The sequence below is a fragment of the Malaclemys terrapin genome, chromosome 2 (genome assembly GCF_027887155.1).
Source record: "Malaclemys terrapin pileata isolate rMalTer1 chromosome 2, rMalTer1.hap1, whole genome shotgun sequence".
In the NCBI taxonomy this organism is placed as follows: domain Eukaryota; kingdom Metazoa; phylum Chordata; order Testudines; family Emydidae; genus Malaclemys; species Malaclemys terrapin.
This window is the reverse complement of record NC_071506.1, coordinates 46118171-46138892: the sequence shown is the minus strand read 5'-3', so window position 1 is coordinate 46138892 and position 20722 is coordinate 46118171. Positions and strand designations below refer to the sequence as shown.

General features: G+C 41.5%; 2 protein-coding genes across 6 annotated transcripts in view; both read left to right on the top strand.

The window, feature by feature from the left end:
- RIPK2 (receptor interacting serine/threonine kinase 2) overlaps positions 1-7142 on the top strand; it is a 38958-nt gene extending 31816 nt beyond the window's left edge. For both annotated transcript variants that reach the window (XM_054020197.1, XM_054020198.1), the window contains 3 exons: positions 817-922; positions 3160-3339; positions 4407-7142. In XM_054020197.1, the coding sequence (XP_053876172.1) occupies positions 817-922; positions 3160-3339; positions 4407-4759 (639 nt within the window). In that variant the 3' untranslated portion in view covers positions 4760-7142. The remainder of the gene's footprint in view (positions 1-816; positions 923-3159; positions 3340-4406) is intronic.
- Positions 7143-16050: 8908 nt separating this feature from the next.
- Positions 16051-20722, top strand: part of LOC128831811 (Y+L amino acid transporter 2-like) — a 40649-nt gene continuing 35977 nt past the window's right edge. For 2 of the 4 annotated variants that reach the window (XM_054018580.1, XM_054018581.1), the window contains exon 1: positions 16178-16294. The gene's annotated coding sequence lies outside the window, so the exon portion shown is untranslated. Of the gene's footprint in view, positions 16122-16177; positions 16295-17046; positions 17135-20722 lie in introns of those variants that run through there. The other 2 variants (XM_054018582.1, XM_054018583.1) reach the window with 2 other exon arrangements.

The following is a 20722-nucleotide window of genomic DNA, read 5'->3' as shown; positions in this document are numbered from 1 at the left end:
AAAAGAGAGAATCTGTGTCAGGGCCTTCTCTCACTGTGACAGTCTGAGGCCCTGTTTTTAGGCTAAGGCCTTTGGCCAAGCAGCAGAGGCAGCCATAAGCTGGGAAGCGTTTGGTCACATCCTCCCATTGCAAACTAGTCACATTGAAATAAGGCAATCGGGGGCTGTTAGAAAGGTGATCCAATCTATCACCTCCAGAGAAAGGGAAGAGCCTAGAAGATGTAAAAGGAAATTTAGTTTGATAGTTTTCTGTCTGGTAAGAACTCACTTATCAAGAGAGACAGCTGGGAAACCCTTATGTCTTTATAGATGTAGTTGTGAAATCCTCACTTCTGTATTGTTTTGTCATTATAGTTCCCACTTTGCTATGTTTATTTGCATGGTCTCTGTCTGGTTCTGTGATTGTTTCTGTCTGCTGTAGAATTAATTTTAAATTTCAGTAGAATGATTGGTTAAGGTATAGCTGAGACTATTACTATATAAATTAGGGGCAAACGGGAAGTAAGTTGGGATTCGAAAATAAGGAAAAAGGAACTTGGATTTAAGCTTGCTGGAAGTTCACCCCAATAAACATCGAATTGTTTGCACCTTCGGACTTCGGGTATTGTTGCTCTCTGTTCATGCGAGAAGGACCAGGGAAGTGGGAGAGTGAAGGAATAAGCTCTCTAACAACTTCTTTTCAATGTCTTACTATATTTTAATTGTGAACTTGAGCATCTTAATAACAAGGAAAAGACAACAAAAGGAAAGCACTTTAGAAATTACTAAACCATTCCAAAAATGTACATCTTCACTATATAACTGAATTCATTTCAGGAAACACGTGCTCCCTTCCTACAAAGTGGTGCACTCCCGCTCCGGAGCATGTCACCTGAATTACCAAGACTCAAGTCTATACCAAAGTATAATATCCTCTCAACAGGTATGTAACCTTGCTGCACAATATTGCTTCATGATATTCAGTTATTATTGAATTGCACCTTTATACTCTATTTGTGACACTGCATTTGTACAGGAGTACTCATCCTACACTGAGATCCCAGCTCTACTTAAGTAGTCCTCTGCAGCTGGAATAAATCACTCTAACTCCATTACACCCCATTGTGACAACTAATTGCCCCCTATATGGCCAGATCATGGGCCAGGATGAGGAGTAGGTGCTAGATCACGGGCCATACTGAGCCATGACAGCCCGTTTATGAATACTTTCAGAGTAGAAACAAAAGAGCTGGAGAAGGATTGTTTAGAGTGATATAAAGTAGTTTAACTAGAAGTATGTAGTGAAACTGACATGGGAAAATTAGGCTCAGTATGAAGGATGCGTATGAATGTGACTGGATAAGACACTGGTGAGTCTCAAAACCTCTTGACATTGACTGTGTACTGCCATGTACAGAATCTCCCACGGGGGGGAATGTTCATTGGTGGTGGTATCTGGAGTCTCCTGTCAGACTTCAGGCTTCCATCTATAGGACAGAAGCTCTGCTGATGGCATTGGCCAATGATCTTCATCTAGCCATGGTATGAAGATTAAATGCCAGTAATGATTCTTTTGGCCCTGTTAGCACTCTGTCACACAGCTGACTGTGAGGTATTGTTGGCATGTCTGTGCTCTCTATGGGGTGTGTATGAAATTTCTCAAGTGGCTCTGATCCGTTCTTTGTGAAAGGTCACAGAAGATAGTTTTGAACAATTATTATTTATTATGATAGTGTCCAGAGGCACTGGTCTGGATCAGAGTCCCATTGTGTTAGGTACCAGGCAAACACAGAAGTAGGAACAATGTCAGACCTGAAAATCTGACAATCTAAGAAGACAAGAAATTTGTAGAGGTGGCACGGGGAGACAATCAAATATACTTTGTAAACACATGAAAAATAAAAATTGACTTCCATCAACTGCCCTTAAATGTTGGTTAATCTATTTTAGGAAGCATAGCAGAAGGATGTTGTTAGTCCTTGGCTGCCATGAGCAAGTAATTCATGCCAATGTGTTTTTTTTAAAAAGTGTTGCAAATAAAACATTCAGCTATTTTACTCCTTTCCCCTGATTTGAATAATCAATACAGATTGTGTTTTAACCTTTTGTATATGATCAATTTCAACTCTCAGATTTTCATGCACTGGCACAATGTTGCAAATATTGTGGTTTTTTTCTATTTGTATAGTGCCTAGCAAAAGGGGACTCTGGTCCATAACTAGAGTTCCTAGGCACTATGGTAATAAAAATAATAAAATACAAATGCTGCAGGGAATGTTTGTGTTAAAACTGCTTATTTTGGCATTATACTTTTGTTAAAAAATGGAAACCTATCTGTTGTTTGGATGTGTCTGGATACAAACTTGGTGTAAAGGGTCCTTTAAGTGACATACAGTTTTAGGCTTACACTGGTTAAGGTGTCCATATAAATTCTATGATTTTATTGTCTATCAGGCCCTGCATTAAGGTAAACCTATTACCATACTGCTGCATCTCTTTCACAATGTCATTTGTTCTTGTACTCAGTCAGTTCTGCAGTTGAATGAATTGTCTATCCATGAATTAAGTTAGACATAGTTAGTATTCAAACCTGTATTGCCACATGAATTACATAAGAAGATTTCATATGAAATTTTTATGAAGGTATATAGGAATCCTCACAAGAGATAGCTAATAGAACAAATAAAAAAGCAGATTTTTCTATTGGACTTCCAATAAAGAACACGATTAGTCTTTGAGATGCTACCGTTCTGCTTGAGTCTCTTTTAGGAAGGTTTAGCCCCTCTGCACTTGTTGTGCTAAAATAAATAAAAGGCACTAAAATAAATCTGATAAGAAATAATTGACAACATGAAAGTTGGAAGTCAGAGCTCTGGTTGGTCTAGCCACTGTGGAATTTTCTGCTGCTTAAGGCTTTTTAAAGTTGGAACAGACCAAACCTGGTTTTCTCAACCATGTTTTGGCAAAGAAAAAATCCTCCAAAGCTGACAGAAAATAAGAAAAAAATGTAAAAGCGCTGTGAACCTTAGCTTCATGAAAAATCTGAATGTTGTTTGTAGAGAACAGACATGAAAGGCATGCAACTAACAATTTTTTTAAGGGTGCTGTAAATAATTTTTAACATGTTTTTGTTTCTTTCCTGAACCTAAAAGTAATGTGATTCTTTCTCTTTTATTTAAGGTAAAGACAACAGTTCTGAAGGACCGTGCTCTCTTGTTAGCATGGATGAAAATATCTCTCCAGCCCAGAGTGCTAAATTGTATGTGCCCTACCACAGCTACCCTTCCTCATTTGGTGCAGATTGTTCAGACGCATCAAATCCTATGACACACATGCTGCAGTCATCAGCACTTACCCCAGGTACAACACAAACTGATGGAGTTTTAAATCCCACTAATATCAGAGGGAAACAATGAATGGTCAGTGAGATGCCTTCACAATCTTGATGTGCAACTACCAATTTGTGTGTATGTGTCTGAAGGGAAGACTAGGCCTATTATTATTTACTAAGCACTAACAAAGCAATACAAAACACAATATGCAGGCAATACTGCTCTAAAGAATTTCCAGTTTAAGGAAATTCTTTACTTCCAGGATAAGGAAGATGGCACATACAGTGTGACTGAGGTGTGTATGATGGTTCTGCTTCAGTGTGGTATTTGTTAAAGGGGTATTACAATGCAGAATGGTACAATTACAAACACTTACCAGGGATGGTCAAGGTATAGCTAATCCTGCCTTTCTCCTACAGACATAGGGTAGGAGAAAAGAAGTGTTATATTTCTATTCTGCAAATGAGGACTTGAGGCACTGAGAAACTGTGTCTTGCCCAAGATTACACAGGAAGTCTGTGGTAGAGTTAGGGTTTGAATGCTGGTCTTGGGTCCTAGTCCAGTGTCTTAACCAATTATCATTCTTCTGTCTGTAATGTGGTAGTTTTAAGAAACATAAGAATGGGATAATAGGGCAAGCCAGAAAAGGTGAAAGGAATGACATTGTTTTAATAGGGAAAAAAAGGCATCATCACAGATTGTTGTGATCCATCCCTGTAGCTGTTTCAAGAGGAGGTGGTTTTGTGTCGGGGAGAGGCATTGGTGGTGGGAGTGGTTGAAAGAATCGAGTTTCTGTTTCAGAATAATGGTGGCATTTTAGGAAGAGCAGCTGTATTTGTAACTTTTTTACTTCCCCTAAGAAATAAAGACCCAGCATTAGAATAACTAAAGAAATATTTTAATTAACAGTTAGTACAATTAACAGAGTTTTAATCTGGATTAATGTAGCAACATTTTGGCAGAGTATTACGAGGCTGTTATTTTAACTACAGGTATGGTTTGGGACCATTCTTTCTCAACTCACTCTTCATTTTATAGCACTATAAATTCACTGCAACTATGACACTAGATTTCTGAATCTTTCTTCAATGTTAGGTTTTGCTGTGGAATCCATGCAACAGGATGTAGCTCACCAGTGGATCCAAATTAGGAGAGAGGACATTGTCAGCCAGATGACTGAAGCATGTCTGAACCAGTCTCTGGATGCCCTCCTATCAAGGGATTTAATCATGAAAGAAGACTATGAACTTATCAGCACCAAACCTACGAGGACGTCAAAAGTCCGACAACTGCTTGATACTACTGACAGCCAAGGAGAGGAGTTTGCTAAAGTTATAATACAAAAGTTGAAAGACAATAAACAGATGGGCCTTCAGCCTTACCCAGATTTATCATCTGCTTCTAAGACTGCATCTTTAAATTTATCATATCAGTATAAAGCCATGTAAATGTTTCCTTACAAGTAGGTTTCTGTTTCTGAAAGGTTACTTTATATCTGTATTGCTTTGGTCTTTATTGCACTTATGTAAGTCTGGTAAGCGAAAGAATTAGATGTAACTAAGGTTACATTGTAAGGTTAAAACTAGTCATTTTGAAGAGCAACTGGAAAGACATACACTCTAATGAAGTATTTGAAAGTATTTTTATTATACATAAAAAGAGAAAATGTTCCCTATTCTCTATTTTAAATAATCATAATTATTCCATTTATAAAAATCCTTTAAGTTGTAACTGTCTTCAAATGATGGGGATGCTGCTCACTCACTATCGTGGTAGGATTGATATAAAAGGAAAAAACCCTACAACCAACCCTGTAGAGTTCTGCCAATGTTCATTTCTGTTGTAAGCTATTTTCACATTACCCTTCTGGGTAGATTTGTTCCTTCCTAAAGAACACTAAGACTGCCATATGCCTGTATTTAGATTTTAATTTTGTCTCTTCACTCAAGTAGTAAACCTAATGATACAAGACCTGCACCTGCTCCCATTTCAGTCAAAGGGAGTGTGATGGGATCCACAGACCAGCATGTGATCTGGTAGAACGTTGCTGTCTAACTCATCTCTTGCCTCCACAAACTTGACACAAAATCACATGTGAAATGTAAAATGTTGCATTTGATCCATCAAGCTTCTAATTCCAGTTTATTTTTAACGTCTACATGACCTGCAGTAAGCACTGATTTTATGTGGTGTATAATGATCAAGCTGCCCAGGTGGGTTAGCAGTAACACAATAAACGCACATGACCTCCTTTGACACAAAAGCACTGAGAGTGCTGCAGAGCTAGTGTACTTACTTCCTGGAGGAAAAGTGTTGTGTGCTGATCTGTAGCAATCCCCTCTATCAGCACTGAAAATAGTGGTGTTCAGCACTTCTATAGCTGAGAGGGCAGCTCCAGTCAGGCCAATGGGGATGTGCGGGTTGGGAGTGGGGCAGAATTCTGTGCTTGCCTGAGGCTTTCAGTTTGGTGGGCAATACCCCTTTCTTATCCCCTCTCTCCCTCCAGACTACCCCCTTGGTGTTCCGCCTTTCTTGTTTGAGGGACAGCCATTGTTGAGAGAGAAGTCTGAGAGGAGGAATCTGATTTTGTTTTAATTCTCTTTAGCACATTTAATACAGTATGAATGGTTATAAATCCGATTTATAGCTTTTTAATTTTCTTGGATGCAGCACATACACACCATCTACATTTTACAGCAGTAAGAATTTGAGTTGTTCGGTTATGCTGTGCACTGAATGCCATTGGCATTAATAAGAATTTTGCAATTGAAAATCCCACCTCCCCCTCCAAGAAGGTTACAAACATCATGAGTAATTTACTGCCCTTGTCATAAAAGCCAAATCAATGAAGAATCCAAATTATTGATACTTGGAAAATCTTGGAGGATGAGCTAGGGCCTGACCCATTTCAAAATAGTTCAAGGTTTAAATTGTGCGTTACTGCTTGCCTATGTGTTTAAACATGGCAGTGATATTTTAGTATCTGTCTTAACTTCTTTTGTGAACTGAGTCACCAGAATGTGATCTATAATTTACTGTAAACTTTTGCAGACTTTACTAGCTAAATTCACGTTTTTGCAGTAAATTGGAATTTTGCATTTCAGCCCTGTTTCTGTGCAGATATTTAAACTTGTTACTAATGTAAAAGTTCTGACTGGGGCACCAATAGCACCTAATGGGACAATGCCAAGCTCCAGTGCGTATACTTTTTATAGAATAGATTTGAAGATGACTGATGGAATATGGCATAGTGAGCTGTGCCAGTCTTGCTAGTGATGCCAGACCTACATAATGTCCCTACAATGTGCTTTTTTTTTAAATGCAAGACTGTTGCACCAATAAATAATTGCAAATCCTCTTCCTTTAGGCTCATCCTATACTATAAAATTGTCATAGGGCCCAGCAGCACTTCAGACATGAAGATGAGCAGTGCCAAAGATCTAGACAAATCAGTAATTGACTGTACCAGACATGCTGCTTGCAAATTTGAGAGCAAAATTGAAGACGGCGCTAAATGATAATGAGTAAATCGGAAGTGGACTGGAACAGTACAGTGAGAAAAGAAATATTGTAACCATAGGTTTCACCTGCATGCCTGGATATTGCTTCCATTTTTCCATCCCCAACTCCTTCCCATTAATTCATTAATGGTTTTACCCCTGGGTCTCAGTCTCGCCCTCTGAAATGATGCAGGATGTCTTTATTTTTATCAAATAAATGTAATGAATGGGCATTGCTAAATATATGGTAGAAACAGTGTCTGCTTATGGGATTGGGTTCTCTTGTGGTACACTAATACAAGGAGTACCTTAATAAAAAGGCTGAAATTTTCATTTTGCTAGTTTAAATTCATAACAGATTACAATGCTCTTCAATAAGCTATACACACTATTGTTACATATCTTGTTTCTTCATCTTTGTAGGTCTCGGTGAAAGAAAGAAGTAAACTTTAGCAGGGATAAAGGGGAAACCTAGGAAGAGTATTAGCATAGTTAGGTATAAGTTTGTCCTTTTTTCCCTTCCTTTTGAAACAAAGACTGATTTTCTTCTAGACTGTTCTCAGAAGGGGGGTGATACCTCCACCAGTCTCCAAAGGCATAAAGACAGATTATTAGTAAGATTTAACATGCTGTGTATAACTTCAGTGCATAGGTTTTCACACAAGTATACATTTATTGCACAAGTATGCATCTTCTGGTTGTCTTTCCAAATAATTCTGTTAAATCTTTATCCTCACAACTTATAAATGTCCAGAGCCAAACAGCTACTGACTTGGGCCCCAATTTAGAAAAACACAATGTTAAGCACATGCTTAAGTGTATTGCTGAATCAAGGTCTTGATTTCTGTGTTCATAATTTATTTGGTAGACTAATAATAATCTCTGCTACTGATATCTTAAACAAAAACCTGACCATCAGCTAGTCATGTGTCCAGCATTTTAGCCACAGACCTGTGCCCAGCATTTTTTTGTTTTGTTTTATCTGAATGTATCTTTTACAACACTATATAAGTATTCACTGAGAATATGGACGACACATTCATATTTGGTGGAGAGAAAAGAATTGCATTTATAACTATCCATTTATGGCAGATTCTACTTGTGTGTGTGTGTGTCTATGAATCTACATTCGTCTGGTTCATGGGTTTTGCTGAAAGGGAGTAAATGGAGGAAGAGTCTTAAAAACCCTGCTGGGCACTTTGCTGACAAGGGAACTAACCCTGGCCCCTGTGACTGACAAGAACTTCATCCTACGGCATTTCTAGAGCCAAAGTATACTAGTGTGCCACTTGGAAACTTAACTTTTTTTCCCTTTTAATTCTTAACTATATATTTTAATGCATAAAACAAAATGAATTGCACAGAGTAGCTAGGAGTCTATGATCTTGTATTCAGTAGTCTGATGTACTATGTGACACATGGAGAGGACGATGATGGAGGTACGGCTCTTGTCCTACTGTGAAGTTATACTGGAGCAGCCTGAGTGTACCAAACTGGGAATTAGGTACTCATTTATTGCTGCTGACCTGTTCTTTCAAATGTCAGTTTCTTTTCAATTGAAGGCAGGTAACTAACGGGTCATCAGAAGTGACCAATACAAAATTTTCAGCTCTTGACTAAAAATTGAATATGCAAAGAGTTTGGGGGCATGTCAGCTGTGCAGTGATGAAATAGCTGGTAATCCAGTTAACCATCCAAATAGCAATCCAAATAACCATCTTCCTGATGCTCCCAAAATCCCAGGCCTGGCCTTGTGCAAATGGGAATCTGTTGTCTAGGATATAAAGGCCCTAAAAATAATTGTTTTGCAAGCATACCCTTAAATACCAAGACCAGCTCTTCAGGTGAGCACTTGTCTGCCTCAAGGACAACAAAGAGAACAGAGGACTGTGGGGAAAGCGCCTAGAAGTTTGGAAAGCATCTAGCACAAGGATGGTACTGCCACAATCTCTGCAAATAATGATAATTTTAATTGAGGTTTGTAAAATAGATTTTTCTCATAAACCAAATCCAGAGCTCTGATGGAATTAGAGGTGCTCTGTAAAAAAATGTATGAATGCTGTATGTTGACCTGGTTATTGGTATGTTTATTGTCTGAATATATTGATTTGGTTCAATAGGGGCCTATAAGGAAAAACAAGCAGGAAGGGGAAAAGAATGGCTCAAGATAAGCCATTTCTCCACAGACACTTGAGGAATGTTAAGAGACAATGTCAGGATAGGAAAAAGCGTGGGCAGAGAACTGTCAGGTTTAAAAAGAAACCCCTCTCAAGGTTAGGGCAGTTGTTCGGAGGAATGAGTCTGAGATACAGGCACTCAGTGTGAGGGGTCTGAAGAAATCTGGCCTGTCTAGGTTACCCAAAGACAGGTTACCATTCCTTAAGGGTAAGATAGATGTGTAAACTCTGTGTGGTGTGGAAATCCTTTTTTCTCTAAATGTTTTTTCCAACTGTGAAAATAAACAATACTTTGGTTTGAAGAACACCGTTTTGTCACTGGATACCACTGGTCACAGATTCCGAAAGGGAAGAATTGCAGATGCTGAACTCAGTTGGACCTACTAGGTAAGCATGATTGATACACAGGGTACTGTAGGGGCTGCACGGAGAGTGACAGGATTGTGAACTCCACTCCAGGAGAGGTAAAGGCCCAAGGCATGACACACGAGAGGGTGTCCTCAGAGAGGGAACAGAGGTGCAGATAGTCCTGCAACTGCGGCAGGAGCTCTCAGCTGGCATCACCTATTGCTCAGCATGTTGAAAATGAGAGAACATTAAGGCTATGCTGTTGACTGGATTTAGAATGGCCGGAGACCAGTCAAGAGATTTGTCACCCTACCCGCCTCTATCATCGGGGTTTAAGATTGCCCAAAATAAAAACTAACAAGGAAGTGCAGGAGTAAAACTCCGGTATGTTTATTAGACTAACAATAGTTTAACAAAGTAAATAAACTGGGTATAGTATAAAGGATTCTCAACACAGATAAGTAAATTAAATAGGCAAAGGTGACACTATAACTGTACTGACTGTGACCAAAAGGGTTTACTCCCTCCCAAAGACGGGTCCCAGGTAAGGGGTATGGAGGACTTAAAAGATCTCTACCATATCTTGCAACTTGTCTGGAGCCTCCTCACGGCGCGAATTGGGTCCAGGACTGACCAGGTGACTCGGCAGGGTGAGAAGTGGACCTCAGGCGACAGGTAGGTGGTAACTCTGCTTAATGCTGGTGATTCTTCTTCCTTCTTCCCTGTGGCATCGTGGGTGTAAGTAAGATCTGGATGAGAAGGTGGCAGCTCACCCTTGCGTGCAAGTGTGTTAAACCCTCCGACAACCCTAAGGTGTGGTGCTCTGGCATACACATCTGAGTACAGCACTCTGCCACTGAGATGGGCAGCACCCTCCCTCAGATGTGCTAGCCCTTATATGCCGTGCTTTTACTGGGCAGATCACATGTCACATGAAAGGGCGGGAAACTGTCCCTAAGGAGGGGGAAGAAAGACAGCCAAGATGCATTCCTAGTTGTTGTCAGGGATTCAAAATGGTGTGTGGGTATTAACAGCCAGAATAGAAATACAGAAATTCTCCCCCTACAATGCCACACTTATGCTGGGGTGTAAGTACAGGTGCTACATGCTGCAGTGAAAGGCAGGCTGCATGCACACTTGTCACTGTGGGGTGTAGCTACACATGGCAGTGAAAAACTCCAGGAGCAGGGAAAGGCTCCAGCAGCTCCATGTTGCCGGAGTTTTTCCTCACTGCCTCCTCTCCTGCTATGGCCTTTCCCTGCAGCAGAGAAATGCTCTGTTAGTGGGGAGGCAGCCTGATGCTACGCTGCTAAAAATAGTAGTGTTGACCTGGGAGGTACTGCTTGGGCTGTACAGAGCCATAGCCTGGACAGTCAGACATGTAGGGCACTCCGTTCTACTCAACTCACTTAAGCTGCACTTTGCCATCTACCCTGCTGTTTATACCCACACTAGCTGGGGAGCAATGCCTGTACTCTATACACTGCCACCAGGGTAGACATATTTTAAGATGCTGTTGCGACACTTCCTGGGATATCCACAGCTGTGAGGCACTCATTACCACCTGCCCTTAGAGGAAGTCTTGTCTGTGCCTGCCAGGGGTCAGCTCCCCAAAACCCACTGGCCCCAGGCAGCACAAGCACTCCCATTTAGGCCTACACAGGTCCTGCTCTCTCTGAGTTAGCAATAGGCATGCCCCAATGCCCAAGTCCTCCAATCATCTCCCTGAAGGATCCAGCCCCTGGGCCACTGTATTCGCAGATTCACTGCTGCCAAAGAAGCTGTACACCCCAGCTTACCAGTTACACCTCAACTCACTGCTCCCCTTAACACACCCCTTAGATATGTTTATAGCAGGGGAGAACAAACTACGGCCCATGGGCTGGATCCGGCCATCAGGGCTTTCAATCTGGCCCCAAGATTTCCAGCCCTGTGGTGCAGCGGGGCTAAGGCAGGCTTCCTGGCCCCGCGCCACTCCTGGAAGTGGCTGGCACCACATCCCTGCAGCCCCTCTGAGAGGGAGGGGGAAGAGGGCTCTGTGCGCTGCTAGAAACGTGGAACCGCGGCCAATGGGAGCTTTGGGGGTGGTACCTGCAGGCGAGGGCAGCGTGCGGCGGAGCCGCCTGTCCCACCCCACCCCCAGGAGCCATTGCCGTCATGCTGGCCACTTCCGGAGCAGCACAGGGCCAGGGCAGGCAGGGAGCCTGCCTTAGCCCTGCTGCATGCCGCTGCCACCCCGGTGCCACTCGAGGTAAGCGGCGCCAGGCCAGAGCCCACACCTAAACCCTTCCTGGACCCTGCATCCCAACCCTGTTCCCTGAGCCCCCAACCCCCTGCCTTGAGTCCCCTGCTGCACCCTTCCTGCACCCCAACCCTCTGCCCTGAGCCCCCTCCTGCACTCTGCATCCCAACCCCCTGCCCTGAGCCCCTTCCTGCACACTGCAGCCCCTACGACACCCACACTCCCTCCCGCACCCCAATCCCCTGCCCCAGTCCTACATTCATGGCCCTGCATACAATTTCCCCACCCAGATGTGGCCCTCAGGCCAAAAAGTTTGCCCACCCCTGGTTTATAGTGAAACAACTAAAAGTTTCCTTAAAGTACAGAGATTCAAGTGATAGCAAGTAGTATTGTAAACAAATAGTTACATATAAAATAAAATCATAAGCTGCATTCTAGATCGTAGACTTATTTAACTAGATACTTTCATGTTTTAATAGAGGAATGCTCACCCAAAGTCCCTCCAATGTTTGACAGCCAAGCTTAGCAGTGACCCTCCATTCATAAGACATAAAGCCTCAGTGAAGGAGCTGCGGGGGTAAGGGGGAAGTGTGAATGCCCAGATATACCCCAACAATCCATTGTCTTTACTCTAAAGGCAGGATCTCCTCCTACTGTTTATTTCTTCTTGTAAATTTCCTCTTTTGAAGATTTCACAAACGCTTTATTAGTATTTGGCTCACTATGCAAACAGACATCTGCTGAGTCAGACAATGCCCAATGCCCACATGACGGAGCAATAAACTTCTATTACCTCCTGCTTGAAAGGAACCTGTCCAAGATATGTCACCTGCTGGTTACTTGCCTTAAGAACATAATTTTCAGTATAGACATGTAACTTCTTAAATATTATGCGTACGTAGATTTTGCAGTGATTATGATGGGATACTGGCTCTTGGTAGAGACCTCATCCTTTAGTGAATTATTATGCATACATCCTGTCCAGGGGATTCCTGTAAAACTCTATGCACCTCTGTGCTCTCTGACAGTTGGAACAAAGAGGTTCGTGAGTCACAGCTGTCTTGAAAATGTAACATTTTAAAAAATAATATTGCTCATGTATTTTTGAGCCTGTGTAACAAAGCCAGCACAGTATAATGTAAGATAGGTGAGGGGTTACCTTTTTGTTATATATTTTGAAAATACCTGGGAGAATAATTTGTATAGCAGGTTTTAATTTGGACATTTAGTGTCTTATATTTCTCCTGGCTCTTAAATTAAAAATCCTGAATAACCTGGAAGAAGTACTAGGATTGTATTCCCCCATCCTTTTCTTCCCTGGAGCATGCAATCGTAATGTTCTAGCGCCAAATAGTACCAGATAACATTCAGTGACTTTCCTGAATGAAGATCTGAAATTTCTGGTAACTAACTGCTCTGGAGCCAAACCCTGATATCCTCACTAAAATAAACTTCTTTTGACGTCTGTGGGTGCTTGCTATGAGATATTGTCGATTCAGTGGGATTGGGATCAAAGGAACAACTTATTCCTGCACTTTTCATTCAGACCACCACCACTAACATCCTGGGGAGACAGTAGGGTTACCATATTTAAAAAATAAAACAAGAGGACACTCCACGGGGCTCTGGCCCCGCCCCTTTCCCACCCCGGCTCCACCCCTTCCCCGCCCCTTCCCCAAAGTCCCCACCCTAACTCCGCCCCCTCCCCTGAGTGCTCCGCGTTCCCCCTCCTCCCAGCCACGCGAAAAGGGCTGCCCAAGCGCTACCGGCTTCACGGTTTGCCAGGCAGCCCCCAGACCCTGCGCCCCCGGCCGGTGCTTCTCCAGCGCAGCTGGATCCCGGGAGGGGAAGCGCCCAGCCAGGGGCACAGGGTCTGGAGGCTGCCCAGCAAACCGTGAAGCCGGTAGCGCTCGGGCTTCAGGCAGCCCCCATGCCTCCGGACCCTGCGCCCCCGGCCGGGCACTTCCCCTCTCGGGCTCCGGCGGCTGCTGTGCTCCCTGAACTCCTGGGCTCTGTAAGCGCCGAGCTGCCCGAGCGCTACTGGTTTCAGGCAGCCCCCATGCCTCTGGATCCTGCGCCCCTGGAGCCTGGGAAGGGAAGTGCCGGGGGCGCAGGGTCCAGAGGCATGGGGGTTGCCCGAAGCCGGTAGTGCTCGGGCAGCTCGGCGCTTTCAGAGCCCAGGAGTCAGGGAGCACAGCAGCCCCCGGTGCCCGCTCTAAGGTAAGCCAGGGAATATTTTTCCCGGACATGTTTGGCTTTTTGGAAATAAAAGCCGGACATGTCCGGGAAAAAACGGACGTATGGTAACCCTAGGAGATAGGCCTTGTCTGTTCAGTTGGGGCTAAACCTGAATGCAGTCGGCACAGCTGCAGTGGTGCTGATCCCAAAGGTGAACAAGGACATGTTGATAAATGCAATCCCTGGCTTGTTGTTGTCTACATGGTAGAGGTCACCAATGGTGCAGTTACATCAGTTGCACCATAGCTCTGATTCAGCATATGGACAAGGCCATAGGCACACAAAGAGAGCAATGTGACCTGAGAACTCTTGGCTCAAGGAGCAGAGTATAAAAAGAGCCCTTCCGGGCAATACAAGGAGGAGAATAGAAAAAAAAGGGGGGGGGGGCAGTAGTTTTTAATTCAGTCAAATATTATTCTCTCCCTCATCTCTCCAAAATCAAATATATATTTGTGTAGCTATAACGCACAGAAGAATAGCTAAGTGCATTCTTCTAGCATGGGAGAAACGAGTTATATACTGTAACTATCGGTTTATCCATCAAATTCTGTGGACTTATACATGAATGAGGAAAACATATACATTATTAAGGAACTCTACATAGTGATTTACAATCTCCTTTCTAACCCCCACACTCCTTATGTCTGTGGGGGGTGGAGGAATACAGAAAATGAGTATGAGCTAAACACAATGTAAAATAAATCCTCTCCCCCTTTTTTCAAATGAATTATAAATGGATTCTTGTTCCTTGCCAAACTGTGAACAATTGCTTAAGATTTTGAGGTAGTAATGCAGTATCACAGACACCTCTGATATTAGTATGATCATCAGCTGTGTGTCTGAGTGAACTTGCTGGATTATTGCTGGTTGCAAATACAAGGGAAATATGCTTATCTTACATTCTTTATTGTTTCATTTTGTTTTCTCTTCATGTTGACCTAAGCACTTTTCCTTGTAGATATTTGTGAAATGTCAACTACTGTTTGGGCTGGAATGTTCTAACCGTAATATAAAAGACACTTTTACTGAGTCAAAATGGAGGGCAGAATTTGGCTCATGCTATGGATATTTGGCTCATGCTATGGTATGAGCATTTAATATTTTCCAGATAAATAGGCAAAAAGTACCTACACAGGAATAAGAATCTGATAATAGAGGGCTCTTTAACCTAGCAGACAAAGGCATAACAAGATCCAGTGGCTGCAAGCTAAAGTTAGACAAACTCAAAGTGGAAATTAGGCACATTTTTTTTTAAATAAGAAGAATAGTTAATCGTTCTTTAAATCAAGATTGGGGGCCTGTTTCTCAGTTACACTTAGGCCCATTTACACTTGTACTACAGAGTGCAGCAGCATGGAAAGGCCTTTAAGTGACCGTAAGGGTATGGCTGGAGTCCAGGCTCTGGGATTCTCCCCCATTGCTCCTCCAGCCTGAGCCCAAAAGGCTACACTGCAATTTTACAGCCCCACAGCCCAAACCAGCTGACATGGGCCAGTTGCAGGTGTTTATCTGCAATGTAAATATACTCTAAATATAACAGAGTTTTCCCGGATTGAGGCGTGTGAGGCAGGGCCTATCGTACTTTTAAACAGAGTGACATGTCTTCAAAACAATTTTGTTGCCAAGAAGCCTTTTGATATATCATAATTTACCTAATCGCAGATTTGTGTAACTCTAAAGAGATGCAGCCAGCTAATGAATGTTGTACAATTCAAGTATTAAACATATACATTCCTAACTAAATTTAGAAAACGTAGTGTATAAATACCTGCCATCCATGGGCAAAAATAGCTTGAGGAGTGTTTAATTAAAATGCCTTGCATAGTCTTGTTTCCTTTAATACTGCTTTTAAAAAGCACAGCCATTACAATATTACATTAAGTATAGACTTTCTCAGACCTTTAGCGTCCTTTTTTTTTAAAGAAACATGCCCCACCATGTAATAAAAAAAATGTACAAGCTTGTATTTGAAAAGTAACAAATAGCACTACCAGATTTGTTCTAGAGGCTTTTTGTTTTGCAATTAATTTTACCCATTTTAATACTATGTTGCAACTTGCTTTCCTTAGGGCTGGGATCAGTGGAGGAATGGGAAAAACATCCACATTAATTAAACATATTTTTATCTTTTTACTAGTTGCTTTCCTATTAATTCCCATTGTCAGATGTCTTGACACAGTCCAGTGGCCAAAAACTCTTGACCTGCTTGATCAGCTCTTTCCAGATGCCTTTTGATTTTTGAGTGTAAACTCTTGTACTCACACTGGCCTCTCAGTTCACCAGCAGATCATGGAAAACAAGGGTGGTAAGTTAGTGTTCTTGCATTCATTAACTTATTATTCTGCTTTCCAGAGATTATTTCCTTGTTTGGCCTCTTTGGCTTGATATTGTACCTTGCTTCATCCTGGCCTTTGTATTCCAAGAATACTTTGTAAAGAGGGTACTATATACTTTCAGAAGACAAATTCAAGCACCTTGGTAAGTCCTTCTTTACTTTACTTATTTTTAAATCTTAGTTGAAACAAAAGCACATTAAATTGAAATAAGATTTATGCAGATTGTCAGCATGCTTTTCACGTAATGAATAACTGCGTTATAAATTCTTGGATGGACTACAGAGATAATTTTCAGAAAATGTACTTGGAGTAAAGTGAGATCTATTGTTTTCATTTAACCAGCTGTCTTGTGCTAGTTAACAAAGTGTTTGGGAAATTAGCAGACAACCTCCGCTCTCCCTCCTTCTGCACAGTAAACAGAGATTTCTGCCCGGCTCTTCCATGCACTTTCCTGAAAACAGACTTCTTCCACCATCACATTGTCAAAAGGCTCATGTTGTGATCATTGCAGTGAATGAGAGATTACATTCATTTTGAAAATGTTAACTGGTCACCTGGGACACTATCTTTGAGTTCAACAGAGACTGTGGATAAATGCGTTAAAATAAATAAACAAACTTCCATTGATCTTGATAAATGTGCCTTTCTAAGATATTGTAATAGGGCTTCTGACTTTTGCACTGTCTCTTCTGGTTCACTTGGTTTGTTTGGAGACACCCTGTTTCATAGAAGCCCCACATCCTCTTTTTTGGTAGCTGCTGCTGGTTTTAATATTCCTACTAAAAATAGCAACTGACAGCAAAGCTAAATTGAACCTTTGGGAGGCAGAGAGAGAGAGAGTTATTCATACTTATATCCATATCACTTTCCACTCCTAGTGAACCAGCTGCTTGCTTATTTAGACATAGAAGGAAGTTAAAGGGTCACTGTTCAGTTGCTTAAGTTACAGCAGTCTTTCCCCTAAAGGAAGCAGCGTCAACTGGTAAGCTTCTACTTTCTCTTTTTAATACCACTCTTAAATATGGAGTACAGTAGCTTCTCCCTTTATTTCATCCATAATGACATGCTTATGGTGGTAATGATAAAGTGTGGGATTGAGTGTGTGGGATTGATTGTGTGAACCACAAACATTTTGAGCACAGTAACCAAGCAGGACAACACTAGGTATTATTTTGCTGCCTATTTTTAAAAACATAAAAGTAAGAACAACTATCTGTGGAGCTGTTAAGTTCCTATTGAATAATTATGTATTCCCATCATAGAAGATGAAGTTTTGCTTCACAGCAAAGTGTTTTTGTTGCTGTTGCTTCTTCACAATGCATAATCTTGTTTTGTTCGCCTGGCCCGTTCTTGCACTGGAATGTGTTCAGTGGCATGATCATGCCATAAGTGCTCTATTTAGAATCTGCCGTAGCTTATGTTCAGTGTCAGTGTTCTGAAGTTTGAGCCACACAGCAGGATTTCCTCAGGTACAGTGGTGACTCTCGGCCCATCTGTTCTTTGCACGTCCAACCAAGCATATTCATATAAATGTGTGTGCCTTAAAGATGCGTTGCTATTTTTTTCAATCATTATCTCTACTGTAAATATATTGTTACTGTTCTGTTTGCTTTAAGGACACAATGTGATGGATTATAGCCTTTAAAACATCTTTTTAAATGTGCATTTGTTACTGATAAACACAGTGGAAATGTGAAAATAGATTTCATTCTTAAATGGCATTTGTCTTCTTTGACACCACTCACTTTATGTGTGAAACTGGAAAGCCTTTGTTTACCTTGATTCTACAGCCTAGTTCATGTGCGCTAGATTCAGTGATGATGACGTAGCAGAAGTCTCTGATCTGGGACTCTCTGATGGTGGGCAGCTGATCATCCCAGTTAAGAGATTGTCCCCCCAAATGGCCTGAAATACAAGAATAAGACCAATGCATATTTGATGCATTTTGTCTGTATTTCATCTTTATTAAGGTCTGACCTTCCAAGGTGCTCAGTGCTCTCAATTTCCACTGAAATCAATAGGAGATGGGGTTCTCAGCACCTCATAGGAAGTACTCAGCACCTTAATCTTTATTTAGTGTTGTCTGCATTAAAGGCTGGGGATTTCAAAGGTGCCTAAGGAGTTAGGCAAGTAACTCCCATTGAACCAAACTTTCAAGGCCCTTTGAAAATTCCAGGCTGACTGACTATCTCTTCAGTAGAAAAGTTCACACCTTTTAAACCCCTGGCTGAGCATTGCTTATCACTTAGCACTTGTTGAATATGTCTCCATGATGCAAGTTATAATTTATTGTTATATAGGGTAAATCTACACTACAATGAGAGGTGTGACTGCATCACATGTAGACATACCTGTGTGACCTTGGATTGAGCTAGCTCAGACAACAATGGGTATGTCTACAGTGGAGTTGCAGGTGTAATTTCCAGTTCCAGTACACATGGCTGTACTAACTGAGATCAAGCTAATGCATTAAAAAGAGCTGTGGGGACTGCTCCAAGTGTATCTCTAGAGTTTCAGATGGGATTGTACTCAGGCTAGTCCATTCCACCACCCGTGCAGCTGTGGCTACATAGCTATTTTTAGATCTCTAGCTCAATCAAAGCTAGCATGGGTATTTCTCCAGGAGCTGGATTTACACCTCCTGGATTGCACTGTAGAGAGAGTCAATAGGATGATAACCCTAGTGTTGGGGTGTCCAGCATTTAGAGATGAGGGGGGATCATTCACACCTGGTCAAAGATGAAAATTGGCCCACCCCAAACTAAAATGTCCTGGAACAAATTAGACCAGGCAGGGCAAGAAGGGTAAAGACAGTGAAGGCATGCATATTTAGCCCTTGATACACCTAATATAAATAGTACATCCATAAAAGCTATGGTAAAAGAACATTAAGTTTGCAAAGTCAAGCATTCAAATGTTCAACCTCAATTTGGTCCTCTTGTGCATATATATTATGAGGCTTTTTTTAAACAACTAACAAAATCATCCAAAGCACAGGACTTGGTGGTGATGGGGGACTTCAACTACACAGACATCTGTTAGGAAAATAACACAACAGGACACAGATTATCCAACAAGTTCTTGGAATGTATTGGAAACAATTTTTTATTTCAGAAGGTGGAGAAAGCTAGTAGGAGAGAAGCTGTTCTAGATTTGATTTTGACAAATTGAGAAGAACTGGTTGAGAATTTGAAAGTGGAAGGCAACTTGGGTGAAAGTGATCATGAAAGGATAGAGTTCATGATTCTAAGGAATGGTAGGAGAGAGAACAGCACAATAAAGGCAATGAATTTCAAGAAGGCAGACTTTAGCAAACTCAGGGAGTTGATAGGTAAAATCCCATGGGAAGTAAGTCTAAGGGGAAAAACAACCGAAGACAGTTGGCAGTTTTTCAAAGGGACATTATTAAGGGCACAAGAGCAAACTATCCCCATGTGTAGGAAAGATAGGAAGTATGTCAAGAGGCCACCCTGGCTTAACCAGGAGATCTTCAATGATCTAAAACTCAAAAAAGAGTCCTACAAAAGGTGGAAACTCAGTCAAATTACAAAGGATGAATATAAACAAATATCACAAGTCTGTAGGGACAAAATTAGAAAAGCCAAGGCACAAAATGAGATCAAACTAGCTAGGGACATAAAAAGAAACAAGAAAACATTCTACAAATACATTAGAAGCAAAAGGAAGGCCAAGGACAGAGTAAGCCCATTACTCAATGATGGGGGGGAAAGACAATAACAGAAAATGTGGAAATGGCAGAGGTGCTTAATGACTTATTTGTTTTGGTTTTCACCAAGAAGGTTGGTGGCGAGTGGACGTCTAACAAAGTGAATGCCAGTGAAAATGAAGTAGGATCAGAGTCTAAAATAGGGAAAGAACAAGTCAAAAATTACTTAGACAAGTTAGATGTCTTCAAATCACCAGGGCCTGATGAAATGCATCCTAGAATACTCAAGGAGCTGACTGAGAAGATATCTGAACCATTAGCAATTATCTTTGAAAAGTCACGGAAGATGGGAGACATTCCAGAAGACTGGAAAAGGGCAAATATAGTGCCCATCTATAAAAAAGTAAATAAGGATAACCCGGGGAATTACAGACCAGACAGCTTAACTTCTGTACCTGGAAAGATAATGGAGCAAATAATTAAGCAATCAATTTGAAAACACCTAGAAGATAATAAGGTGATAAATAACAGTCAGCATGGATTTGTCAAGAACAAATCGTGTCAAACCAACCTGATAGCTTTTTTTGACAGGTTAACAAGCCTTATGGATGGGGGGAAGCAGTAGATGATGGTATAGCTTGACTTTAGTAAGGCTTTTGATAATGTCTCGCATTACCTTCTCATAAACAAACTAGAGAAATACAATCTAGATGGAGGTACTATAAGGTGGGTGCATAACTGGTTGGAAAATTGTTCCCAGAGAATAGTTATCACTGGTTCACAGTAATGCTGGAAGGGCATAACGAGTGGGGTCCTGCAGGGATCGCTTCTGGTTCTGGTTCTGTTCAATATTTTCATCAATGATTTAGATAATGGCATAGAGAGTACCCTTATAAAGTTTGC